The following is a 13,504-nucleotide window of genomic DNA, read 5'->3' as shown; positions in this document are numbered from 1 at the left end:
CAAGAAAGAAAACGAAAAATAATAATCCTGAAATGTTTATCAACATGTGCATAAATGCCCGGAAGCCAAATCTGGAAGTCTTTTTCTTCTGAAGCGTTACACAAGGAATGTCGCTTCCTATTCGCACAATCCAATTGGTCGACGATTATCGAGAGGCAGAACGGAATACGTGCGACGTCGCGAGGCATTCTTTAACGTACAGGTGCACGTCCGGAGCTTTCTATCTGCGATAATCGTCCGGAGGACACAGGAAGACATCAATGGGCCCGTTGGCATATGGAGAAACGAACGTTTAAATTGAGTCCGAGGAAGCAAACGCTTCCTTCTAACATGCGTGAAAGCAGAAAGCGGCGCATTCTCAAGAGACAATCGCTCGTTAGACGCTGTAATTGGGAATCCGAAACAACTCGAAATCGCACAATCGTGCGATTTCAAAAAAATGAACAATGCAAAATTCGAATAGCGCAAGATACTAATCGAAAAGAAAGAAAGTAAAAAGAGCCTTTTCGTACCTTCTGATAGGTGGCATTAATAGCTTCTAAAGCTTTCAGCTTCTCGATTTCGTCCGCTGATTCTTTTTCCGATGTAGACGGCTTTTTGGTGGGCGTCGTGGCCGGCTCCACCAGCGTGAATCCCAGATCCACATCCTGCTTCCAGAGAACCTCAATTAGGTCCATATCCTGAAATCAAGAATGCACGTGATATTATTATATAAGATCAGCATTATTCGTACTTATTAATTTTATTTGTTTTCCCTTTCTTAATTCGAAGCTCCAATAATTGATATAATGCAACAATAATTTACATTCACGCTCATTTAATTCAACGCATAATCCTTTAAAATTTAAAACAAAATGTTCCTACTGTAACACACTTTCCTCTTTTCATTATCTTACACGAATATATGCGGGTTTCATTTTAAATGCAAATCGAATAGATGCGAGTTATACGGGTGGAAGTTTTGTCTCGTTTTGATATACTTAATTCTTTGATATATACTCATCTTATCTTTAGCCCCAGAAATGATATTAAAGAAAATTATACTTATAACTTTAATGTAACTTGTAACATGTGCTTTAACATAATACTTTTATTAAGTATATGCAAGAGGGAAACTTTTAACAGGTGTACATTTACTTTGAAAAAATGAAAAATCTATTGTATGTATTGTATAGAATAGAGAATAGACATTGAAAACTTTTGCAGGAGAATCACGATAATTAATTTTAAAATTCATTTTATTAAGATGCATATCCGATATGTTATTTAATTTTACGATGCGCTCCTGACTAGCGCTTACGATTAAAATAAAATTGTTGCGCAAAGTAATCATAATATCGCTACCATCCTTCTAAAAGTCGCACGATTAATGTTCCACAACGGAGTGCCCTGCGCGCGCAGCGCTTTCGTTTATGTTTATTTTACATAAGTTAATAACATCTGGCCTCGATCGCCGTTCAGGCCCAGTCTCGATCTCCGAGATTCATTTTTGTTGCGTCTCGGATGTCCCTCGCAGGGAGTCCCATCGACGAGTGTGTACAAAAGTGCATGATTAATGATGGTCGAGTATCGATGCATCTCGAAATGGAGGAGATCGAAGAAAGGACCCGGGAGAAGGGACCAATCACATGACGGGGCACAATCCTCGGGGCAGCTGCCCCGTGGGTTTTAATCGAGCCAATTTCGCCGAGTTCGTACTTTGAGCCTCGTTAACCAATCTACGGATTTTCCTCGCCAATCTAAAACCCACTCCGAACTCGCGGCACATACATGAAACGATTAACATGTTCGGAAGGAGACCGATCTATGCGGCAGTTTGTGTAAGTACCGTGGGAAAATCGTTGGTCTTAAAAAATACGGATTACAATATTTTTAGCGATAGTGCGGGCGTTAGGATGTTTCCAAGTATTTCTTTTTGTAGGAAAAGTAATAAGCCCTTTTCGTATAATAAAAAGTAATTTTTTGCATTAAACACAAGTGTTATAATATATAATTATAAAGACCATATAATATATACTAATAATGCAATATGTAATATTAATTTAAGTTTCTTATTTTTATTCCTGCTATAACATTAAGATATAGTATCTATTATATATATATATATCTAAAAATTTGAGTTGTATTTTAGTATAAATCGCGATTTTGTTAAAAATATACTAGTATTGCCTTTCGCAGTCCTTGCTTACTCATCGTTCGCTGTTTCCCCATTTACCGATAAACCGACGCCGAAGCGTAACGTTTGCTCGAACCGCCATGTTTACGGATTAAGTGACTATAGAGGGACATACGCGAGTTCTGCGTCTTCGGCCGAACGGCAGGCTTTTTCCGCGGTACTTCCGCGTCAATTATTGTTCGCGAACGCGTGTTTAGGGCCCAGGCATTCCTATTGTATTCACCACTCGTTACACGGCGCTTCATGGGCGTTCTCATACGTGGTACCATACCGCGGATATGCCGATACTTGAAACTGTAGCAATAGCTTTTCGCTTCGTCAGCGACATGCACGTGGGCTAAAACGGCTCGATTCTTGTCGAAGCATCGGCGAGACAGGAAACCAGGCTGCATTCATACGACAAGCACGTAAGTGCGACGTGTATGTCCAGGAGGAAGAAGCCGCGGCTCTCGTAACGCGACTCTTGTCAAAAACGTTACACGAGAAAGGACATGGAATGAGGCTCTTCGCGCAATGCCTGAATAGACAATTGAATCAGGAAGCGATTAGATTTGATTATTTAATTCGCGCTGGACAAGCGTAGCAACTCGATCGCGGCCTGTTTAGTGTCCCAGAATAGTCCCTTCATTATTCAACATCGTTTTTCCTATTTCCTTTTACTGAGGCTTCCCTCGACGAAGGGATGATGTCTTGAGAGACCAAGGTATTTACAGCCAGAAGACCATGACGTTTTCGAGGGATCATTAAAAAAATACAATACATAATGTATTCTTTAGTGGTAGAGGTTTTCCACTCGTAAAATTATTATATACAAACAACTTATATTGAAAGTTATGCAAATTTTAAAACAATTTCAGCTTTGACGAAATATTTTTAAGAATTCGGCCTTTAATATCCAAGTTCCAAAGTATCATTTTGGCCTTGTATATACACGGAAAAAAAGACTTGGTTGAGATAAGAGAAAAAATGGTCGCCTCGACCAAGACTTGGTCGAGGCGACCATTTTTTCTCTTATCTCAACCAAGTCTTTTTTTCCGTGTATGTTTGTATTTTGTATACCTGCGAAATAATCACAAATATATGTAATACATAAATGCTTATGCATATGTATACATGTATACAATAACTGTTGTTTATGCATTTGCGAACGCCAAGCTAGAAGATAGCGACGTGATTTTCTCGATCGCGAAATATGACCCTTCCTTCAATCCTCCATTACTGCGCTCTCTCGCGTTCTTAATTAATCAGCAACTACGTTTGTCGACGCGCCCAAGCCGGCCAAAGACAAAGGGACCGCGGCGCCATTAATCTCACGGTATCGTTATGGGCGATCGCGAATTTGCGCACAGGCCGCGGCCGAGGTCGTCGCGGCGCGGCGCCGCGCCGCGCCGCTGCCGCGGAGGGATGTAACGGATACGATTCCGTGCGGCGCGCTCTCGCGCGGGCGTAGCTTTGTAAATTACTTCGCTGACCGTGTAATTCGATGCGGCGAGAATCGAGAAAGGGGAGATCGGCGGTCAGTGGGAGGCAGAGAAAGAGAGACACGGCGTGGGTGTGCGTATGACGTCGGCCATGTTGGAGAGACACAGCGGGATATCCGCCGCGCCCACAGCTGGGCTCCGCGGCGCGATGTCAAGAGTTACCTCTCGCTCGGCCCACGTTTTATACGCGCAGCGCCGCGCTATGATCCACGATGCACGCCATGCGGCGCGGCGCGGCGCGGCGCGGCGCGATGCACACGCTCGTCCGCATACACAGGCCCCGATATATCGAATATCGACGCCCTCAATTTCTATTCGATTTACATCGGCGGGTTGGACCGGAGTCCCGAAAAAAGACTCGCGCCCGCGACCGTCCGATCGAAACGATCTCCGACAACGGCCGGCTATTGTGGCCAGTCCCGTGCTTCTCTGCGGGCGAAAATTTATATTCAATTTATATTCAAAATGAAAGGAGCTGATGTGATGTATGAAGCAATAGTTGTCACGTATCTTCGCCAGATTAAAAATTTCGTTATCTTATCGCACGAATCTATAAACACAGTTCGAAAATGTAAATCGCCGTGTCAGTATAATTATGTAATTTCTAAGAATAGGATATACTACTCGATCGAAAATGGTTGATATCTTGAAATTCCAAAAGTATGAATGGTGCCGGTAATACGATTCGATCGGAGAAACCTGGTGAGACCGAGCCGCGCACAAAACAACGACGTGAAGGCAGAAGATATATCTGAAGATCAGTAATTACACGAGGTGGGCTCGTAATGGTCGACCACCGTTTTATCTAGCATCGCCCGTCCCTCCGATTCAATCGGATGTGTCGCGGATAGGTTTCTCGAAACCGCGATGGCGAAACCGCTTCGATACACCGAGCACCAAACGTATCTCCGCGAGTTATCTCGGAAAAAGCGATTGTTTTTGCGTCCGACTAGAACAGGTGCAACACGCTCCCGTTATTTCCGCGATTCTCACCGCAAAGACGAATCTTTGCTCGCCAGCTATCGCCGCGCGTATCGAGTTAATTATAGCCGGGTATCGATACGTTCGTCTCTCTGTAACTGTAAACATAATTGCAGTCTGCGAAGTCCAAAAAGATCAAGTTCGACTTTTTGTTCGCAACTTCGGACGAATAATAAGTAGAGCTTGGCAGCGTTTCACGCTGATTGTATTATCTCAGAAGTCCAATTAGTTGCAATTAAAACAAAATGAATTGTCAAAATAAAGATAATTAGGCACATCCGGGAATACAATACGTTCTTTTGTGGTATTTGACTAATTGTCGTATACCGTGCAACGGTTAAGAATCGTAAAAAATATCGCCATTGAATTGACATAATGAGAGACACTATGGTCTATATCTGCGACTCTTGACAATGTTTTCTTCGTCAAGCAAAACCACTGTCGTCGAAACATGACAATGCAGCTTTCTAGTTTTCGTGCGAGTCGATGCACTTGTCCTAATTCACGGCTTCTCTTCTAAAACCATTCAAGCGAATCATATTAACGATTTATTGTTTTTTTAAATTTATCTTTCAATTGTGCAGTTTAGACAGCTTCTTCTACTTTTCAATTATTTCTAGCTATGTTTCTTGTCGCTAGATTATTACGATTGTCGAAAAAGCATATGGTTTTTAATGATAATTATTTATTCAAAAGTTATAACTTCCACATAAAAGATCTCGATTCTTGAAAAAAATGATTTAGAATCATATTACTTAATTTTTCTGTATATATAAAAAAAATAACATTTTAGTGATTCGTTAATTTATAAAATAGCGCAAAACGACAATATTGTAAAAAATATAAGTAACTGCTTTACGAGCGTCTCGTAGGTGCACTGAGAGAAAAATCCAGGTTTAAATGATCAGGACAATCAATTCGAAACGGATATTATCGATTCCTTCAACCTTTCAAAGAATTTTTCTCTCAGTGTGGAACTAATAAATGAAAAGCCAATCGTCCTTTTGGGCGATATATAAAAGATCTTTACAAATGTATTGCTAATTTCATTATTGCTTAATACAATTGGTTTTCTTCTAATCCGGCATTTATATACAATTGAACCTTTTGGGAATATCACACTGTTTGCCGACAGTGAATCCCATCCAGAATTGACTATGAATCTGTTTGACTATGGACAATAAATAGACCTAATAATGATCCTACCGTTAAGTTGACCAGGTATTATTGACAAACCGACAGCTTGCTGTCTTTGCATAGATAAAACATATTTCTATGTATTTGTATTTTATTAAGATTAAAATACATTTGTGTTAAATAAAATTTTAATAATAAATCAAAATTAAAAAATGTAGAATAAAAGATAGACTTTCTTTTCGTATTAATTTTTGGAACTTTTCTTTAAGAAAAATATAACTTAATGTTTATGATAATATTCAACATCGAAAATTTAAATAAAAACTCAAGTAATTTATTAGAAAGAATTGTATTCATGTATTCATTATATGTTATTTTTATGCTATTCACATTGTAACGTTCATATTCAACGTTCTTAAGTTTTGACCAAACTTAGTGAAATCACACAGTGTCCCATGAGACTCCATAGAATTCGCACAGAATAAGTGCTTTCTTCACAAAAAACGAAAGGCTTTCTAGGTAAAACCTTTCTTGCATGCGCAAACAAAAAGATCTTTACGAAACAAATGATCTCCTAAAAGGCAAACGAAAAATCTAACGATGTGTTAGATCCATAAATTATACAGTTTTCGTATATTTATGAATGACTTGACACACTTTGATGTAGGTACTGACCGCTAATGGATTCCATTCTGACCGATCTGTACACCTATTGAACGGTAAAGCGAATCATTGGCCAAAAGAATGTGATGCATAGAATTTTTACTTTTGCTATTTTTTTCATCTAATCTCCAACGAAACTCATAGCAAAGTTATTATAAAACAAGTTGAATTTTACGTTACATATTAAAAAATCGACAAAAAGTAAAACAGATAATTTAATTGAAAACTTCTTCATTAGGAATAACTATCTTTTTAATAAAATTATTTACCATATATATAAACTAAATATAAAAAGTATCTTTTTCGTACGCATTGTCGAAAAAGATTTTCATTTTTCGCAATAACAATTTTTTTTTAATATAAAATTCTCTTATTCTGTTTACAATTAAAAATGTATGGTGCAATATGTAGCATTTCTATTTTAATCTTAAAATAAGAAAATCAGGCTCTTTTCTACATTAATTAGAATATAAGTCTCAATCGGTTTAACAAAATGATCGTGCCTCGTCTTTCGAACTACGAAGTTTTCCATCTGGCACGATACGTCGTATCGAGAGAGTAGGCGTAAAGGAATAAAACATTAATTTCCTGGTTTTAATTAGTGCGTTGTGCATGCAGCCGCACAGTAATGGCGGCCGAGCCTTCGGTCAAGGCGGGGATAAAGGGGGAGGCGAGGCTAAAGGGGAATTTGATTAATGATCCTGCGGGATCTGGGACGGGAGGAGAGGGAGGAAGCGTATCCTAGGGGACGCCTGTCTTGCCGCGAAGCAACGATCGGTCTACCAAAACGTAACTCGAATATACAGACAATATATTTTCGGATACATAAAGCATAATCGATGCGCAATATATTGCTTTTCTAATTTTCGATTGTAAAAGAAAAGCATAATTTTTACTCATTGGTATTGGAGATTAACAGAAAGAAAGATGATAAGAATAATCTTCGTAAATATATCCAATCGCATTAAATTCGAAGCATGTGAGTACTCGATGTAATATTACGATCGAGCTAATGTAACGTAATGAGCAAACAAAAAAAAGCTCGAGAAGGATGGAGATTTAATTATGGCTAAAGTTTCCTGAGGCAAGGGTGAAACTTAACGTCAGTCATCAGAAACTCTCAAGAGACTTCCCGAAAGGGGTTGACTGCAAAGTTACGCGGGAGGAGTCATTCGCTTTCTCCGGCGATCAATGTTACGTCTCACATCGCAATGGCGACGGTCATTTTTAGAGATGTGTAGGAAAATGATTATTTAATCGAATAGTCAAAAGTACATTCACAAATCGTGGTATATATATATAATTCACTAATACAAAAAAAATTATTTCGCGTCTTACATACTTCTATTGCTAATAAAAAAAAGAAAAGATCAAAATGCAGTCTAAGACAAAACGAGAAAAATTAAATAAGAATACATATTTGTTCGTAAATGACCGGTGAAGAAATCGTTTGAAAAAATCTAGAATTTTTTCATTTTTTGTAATAATGTCCTTTCACTTTTTGTCTAATAATCATTCACGCATGGAGAGCGTATTCTCTACTATTAAATCGCAAGACATACTAATTGCACGGATTGATTAAAATTCTAATGACAAAACCGGTTATACAACTTGCTGTACAACAAATAAGGATTGTGACTTTACTAAATCATTTCCTGTCTGTGATTTTGATATCAAAATGATCTTATAATTATGAGTCAAATTATAAGGCCGCTATTAGTTTTTGAAGAAATCGTTGCAATTTGTCACAGAAATTTCATTGAATTTTTCTGGTTTAAATATCACTAGTACATGCGGCTGTGAACTCATTATCGCGTGGTGCCTTAAGCGAACTAACGAATAAGAAATTGCGGCACCTAGTGCACCGCGACTATGGCGCTCGCGTGAGTACTGAAATGCGATCATTTGCATCATAATCAAGTCCGTCGGAGCCACGTTATTTTCTTCTTTCGCGCGAAACGGATAAAAGAAACGAACGCTCGCGGACGTAAGATCGTAAGAGCGGTAAGACGGATAAGGCGGGAGGGAGGGTCCGGGGAGGGCAGCATGAAAAATAGTTCCGGCGCTATCGGTGCAGCCAAAGCACCCCCCTATCTCGTGTCCCATCGACGTATCATCAATGTAATTCGTATAATGTATCCACGCAACTCCGACCGACAGGGGAGTCCGGCAGGATTGCGGAGGAAGAAAGGGATGGAGGGGGGGATAGGGAATTGCGGAGGGAGAGACGCGTATTTATGTTGTGGGATATATCGCAGAGGTACCAGTCGGCAAGAAGGAAAGGGGGAGGAGATGGAAAGGGGAGGGGAGCGGTGCGTATACAAAGGGAACGCCGACGGTGCCCTCACGATCGTTCACCCCGACAGGGGCGTACGTATATTCTCCCTCCTCAACCCCGGAGCCACGAACCCTGCGGTGCGATGCCAAGCCCACGTATTTTGCATTTGCCGCTTTTTATACGTATTCCAAAAAGGGACTGCAGCACTCGTGTCGCAATACCGAGTACACGTGTCGGCACGATTTTCGGCACGATATGAACGCGATGAAAAGTAAGAGAACTTGAAAAATTCGGAAATTATATATAAATAAAATTATATAGAATAGGGATAAGATAAGAGACTAGTATTAGTATTTAGATATTAGTATTAGTATTTTTATATTTAATGAAGGATATGGCTCTGTGAAAAAATATCTTGCATGTGCGATAAAGGAGTTAATCTTTGAAAAACTTCACTCCATTTTATGATATCTAAGTTTATCTGTATTCTGTGAACAAGAATTCAACAATGTTGTGCTAATCAACGATCGTACAATGTAAAATTAATTTATTATATTTCTATTTATCGACATTTAATCGATCTTTTATATTACGAAATACGAAAGATACTTCTTTTGCACACGTAACACATGAAGAAACGTACACATAACAATCTGCATGATAAAGTCACAAAAGTAATAAACATTTCTCATTAACCTAGATTGGAAAAGCGTTATTTGTCTATCAAGACAAATAGCCTTTTTGGGTTAATAAGGATATTTGCTAGAGAGAAAGAGAGAGAGAAAGAGATATTAGTAAGTTCTATATGCGTACCGCGCATACACAATGTTCCTTATCATGCTGTGTCGGACGAGAATACTATTTTCACGCACTGTTAGATAATAACTCGCTGCGTGTTATATCACCTTACACTATCCTAGCTCATTAATTTATAATCCATTCAGATGAAATCGAAAAAATTCTACGGACGTTTTCAGAATATAATTAGCAAGAAAACGCCGATACGAAGTATAACTGCCTGTCAGTGTTTAATGAGACTTTTTGTTCAGACTATAACGACAATGTAGCGGATTGTTTACAAGCATGTTAATTAATTATTAATGAAGCATCACTCACATGTTTTTAAAAACGATCAAATAAATTTCTCGCTAATATTTATAGATTCACCGTTTTCTTTACAAATATAATATCGACTATTAATTTTTAATCTGAACACTTACAGAAAATGTCTGACAAAAATCAATCTTCGCCGAAGATATATCATATTAAATCACTTTATTATAAAAATCAATGTTCATAATTGAAAAAATTAATTGTCATGTAAGTATTTATCTGTAAATATTCGTAGAGCTATAGTACTCTCGCGCGTATAGTAGCGTAAAACATATTGACTCGCCATGTTATCGGCGAGCATCCTTTTCTTTCCGTTGAAGTTTTAGATCGAGAGAAACAGGATTCGAGGACAATCTATGTCTAGAGCAGAGACTAGTTTGAAGAAGATCATTTATCATACGCGTATTCTTTCGCACGATCCAGATGAGATCTTTCGTTTTACTAGAAAAATTCTTATCTTCATCCCCGAGCTTTTCCCGTGCGCGTGCCTTATCTGCCATGCGCGGCATAAGCCGAAGAAAGCGCGGAACCAATCTCAGTCATCGTCGCAAGAACATGAACCAAACCATTTTCTTTTTGTTCGTCCGCCTCTTTCGTTCCACCGCGGCCATTAAATCAACATGCGCCTTTATTTATTCTCACATCCTTTCGCGTGTGTTACATACATATTCGTCTTTCCAACTTGATAATTAATACCACTGTTATATGAATCGACCAGAATTGAACTCGTTTATTCGTAAATCAATGAGTGTAATCGCCGAGAAAATCGCCAGAAATTTTGCAGCGAAAACTTGAGGATCGATATCGTTGCGTGTTTCCCTTTTCGCTCGCGTCGATGTTCACATGGCTACTTCTAAGTTAAGACGATGGACGACGCATGGCAACGAAGCACGCTTTGCCTTCCAGTTTAATAGCGTAACAAACATAAATAAAATCGCTTAATTACATCGGAAGAACGCAGGTCGCGAGCAAGAAACCACGTATCGAACTGCTTTACAGTGAGATTACAGTGCAATTTTTGCGAATATATTTACGGTTTGGCAAAGTGAGAAAAAGAAGTTGAATGCCTTCGAGCGTGTCTCATAAATAGCGATCAATTAAACGCGTTACTAACACGTTCTTCCTCATTCCGAGTATCTTCTGATAATCTGCTGGAGATCTGACGCGTCTGATTTAGATAAAATGCACTTTACACAGAGTTATCTACTCCAAATTTGTTTCGTCTTACGACAACGAACCGCTACACTTTGATGCGACGAAAAATATGCAAATTTTTTCGCGTAAGGCAGATTCGACGGTACAAAGACCGACGAAAAATGGCGTCTGCGGCTAAGTCGATGGTGGCGATGGGCCCTGAATTTTTTCGAGATACCGCGCGATTGGTTCGAACCTTATAATTACGCTCGGAAGAAAACCGGTCTTGTGCCTGGCGATTTCACGATGAACGCCTTCGCTCAGGTACAGCCGCCATTAATGCAAATAAGATCCTAAAAGACGCGATCGGAACTAATCACTGGATTTAACCTTGAGAATTTTTTTTCCTGCAAGCAGTAATCGTTAAGGTTTATTCATCGCTTATGTTTCTAGTGATTATTAGAATGCTCTACGATTTTCACTAAAAAAAAATGCATGACTCTCAATTCCATGCTACAAATTTCCTCTTTTATCAACGATTTATCAATGATTATTGTAGCTACACGCAATATCTCAGATTTCTCTGGTTACGAAAGTTTTCCAGAAAATATTCGCGAAGTTATAAAGTCCGCAGAGCAGATGGCAAGGTCTTTCGACCAACCGCACGCCACGGTTTCTGTGAGAATCGTTCATACATAGGACTGCAGTCCATGCGATGTGCGTTCATATGGAGAAAATGCAATTCACGATGTAATCTCCAGGGAATGGGCATCGATCACACGGCGATCTTCCCCGACGTCAAAATATTTTCAAAGACAGTCCGCACGACGGGAGCCTAGAAATTGTTCGCGCCAACGGAATCGTCTCAGAATTTATCTCCCCGGAATGATCCGCGGGAAAAATTAAAGAAAGCCTTTCTCGAGGGAGATATTCTTGGTACCCATATGCAGTTCGATATGGATTTATAGATAAAGTAGAGGAACCTTTACTACCGACATTTTCACGCTACCGCACTAAAATTTTGAACGCATCATGTATTTCTTTTAAAATGACAAAAGCTTCTAATTAAAGAAAGATGTAACAAATTTGATCGATGGAATTCAAAATAAAATTCTTGAAAATTGCACACATAATTACGTACTACGTATCTGATCTTAATTGCTCAGTAATGTATGAAATCAGAAACGTCATAGAAAGCAAAATTGTGCAAAGATATAATATAAAATATATCGAATTTTAGAAAATATCGAGTTGTGTAATGTACATATACAAGCCAATCTGTGTGCAATCTGTTTAAGTTTCGAGATTTAAATTATATTTAACGAAACTAAGCTCAGGTCGGATAACTTCAGAAGGAACTAACCGCCTTTCGCCGAAGGCATTTTATTCTCTTCATGACACGGGTTTTTAGTTTATCGAGACGCACCTGCAGCTGAGAAATGGAAGAAAGCTGCATTTTTTTTAATCCCCAGGTGAGGGTACATAGAAAAGGCACAGAGCCAAGAAAGGGCTGAAGAGTGCTTGACAAATGAAGAAGACGGCATCCCTTTGAATTCGACGTCTGTAAAAGATGCGTTCGACGCCAAGTAGTCTGTGCATCGCGGCGGCAACGTGCACTTTGTTTAGTGCACGAAACACACGTGGTGTCGATTATGGAAAAAAAAAAAAAGAAAAAGAAAAAATGTTAACGAGCCGGATGCGGTCGACGGGCGGCAGGAAGGTTAAGGCGAGCCGAATCCGAGAGCTCGATAGGTCGACAGGTCGGAAGGAATCGGACGAACGGACAGACGGACGGACGGCCGTTCGACGGAAAGAGACATCGCTGCGTCAGCCTGATAAAATCTCGAATATCGCGACGCGTATCATTACGCGGCGCACGAACGCGGCTTTTACGTAGCGCTGTCTCCGTGGCAGTCACGATAATTACCAGTGACAATCATTGCCAGTGTCTCCGTCGTTAATGAGTCGATAAAGATACCGCTTGTCTTGCGCTACGTCGCTGGCGCTTTTACGCATAAAAGGATCCATCGTCCTTACGCAATGGAACTTCGCGATCGTCAAAGATAAGTCTGTACGCTGTTCGGTCGGAAAGTATTACGAGCGCGATACAAGTCGTGATCGTTGAAGCACGGGAGAATCAGTAACAATAACAGGACTATGCTCTTCATCGTCGATTTTGGAGAATCGATCCCTGAGAACGTAATTAATTTCAAGTTTCTAGTATTCGACGTTAAATGTTTTTAAATTCCGAGATGAAGTACGAATTGACCAAGACGATTCTTGAGGGAATAGCCGAGGGAAGATTTATATCCGTCTCCTGACGAGATTAACATGGGAGATAAATATGATGATTCGACTGCATCCTAGCTGCTACTACGCCCCTGCCTTTCTCCGCATGATGCTTTCACGTAAACCTCCATCTAGTGTCATTAGTCACCACACTAACATTTCCCCGAGCCCGAAAGGGACGCAAAACTATTATACCCACTTGTTCCGTAGAGAATACGGCGGCGGAGGTGTTTATGGTAATCTTACCGTAAA

At 39.6% G+C, this 13,504-nt stretch overlaps 1 protein-coding gene across 4 annotated transcripts in view; it reads right to left on the bottom strand.

Annotated features, from left to right (window-relative positions):
- Cnc (NFE2 like bZIP transcription factor cap-n-collar) overlaps nt 1-13,504 on the bottom strand; it is a 99,729-nt gene that overhangs the window by 65,189 nt on the left and 21,036 nt on the right. For all 4 annotated transcript variants that reach the window (XM_071700218.1, XM_071700217.1, XM_071700219.1 and 1 more), the window contains exon 2: nt 513-680. In XM_071700218.1, the coding sequence (XP_071556319.1) occupies nt 513-680 (168 nt within the window). The remainder of the gene's footprint in view (nt 1-512; nt 681-13,504) is intronic.

The sequence above is a fragment of the Temnothorax nylanderi genome, unplaced genomic scaffold, assembly GCF_030848795.1.
Source record: "Temnothorax nylanderi isolate EJ_2023f unplaced genomic scaffold, tnyl_v1.0 TNYL_tig0021_pilon, whole genome shotgun sequence".
Classification (NCBI taxonomy): Eukaryota; Metazoa; Arthropoda; class Insecta; order Hymenoptera; family Formicidae; genus Temnothorax; species Temnothorax nylanderi.
Note: the sequence above shows the minus strand (reverse complement) of the source record. Positions and strands in the feature narration are given on the sequence as shown.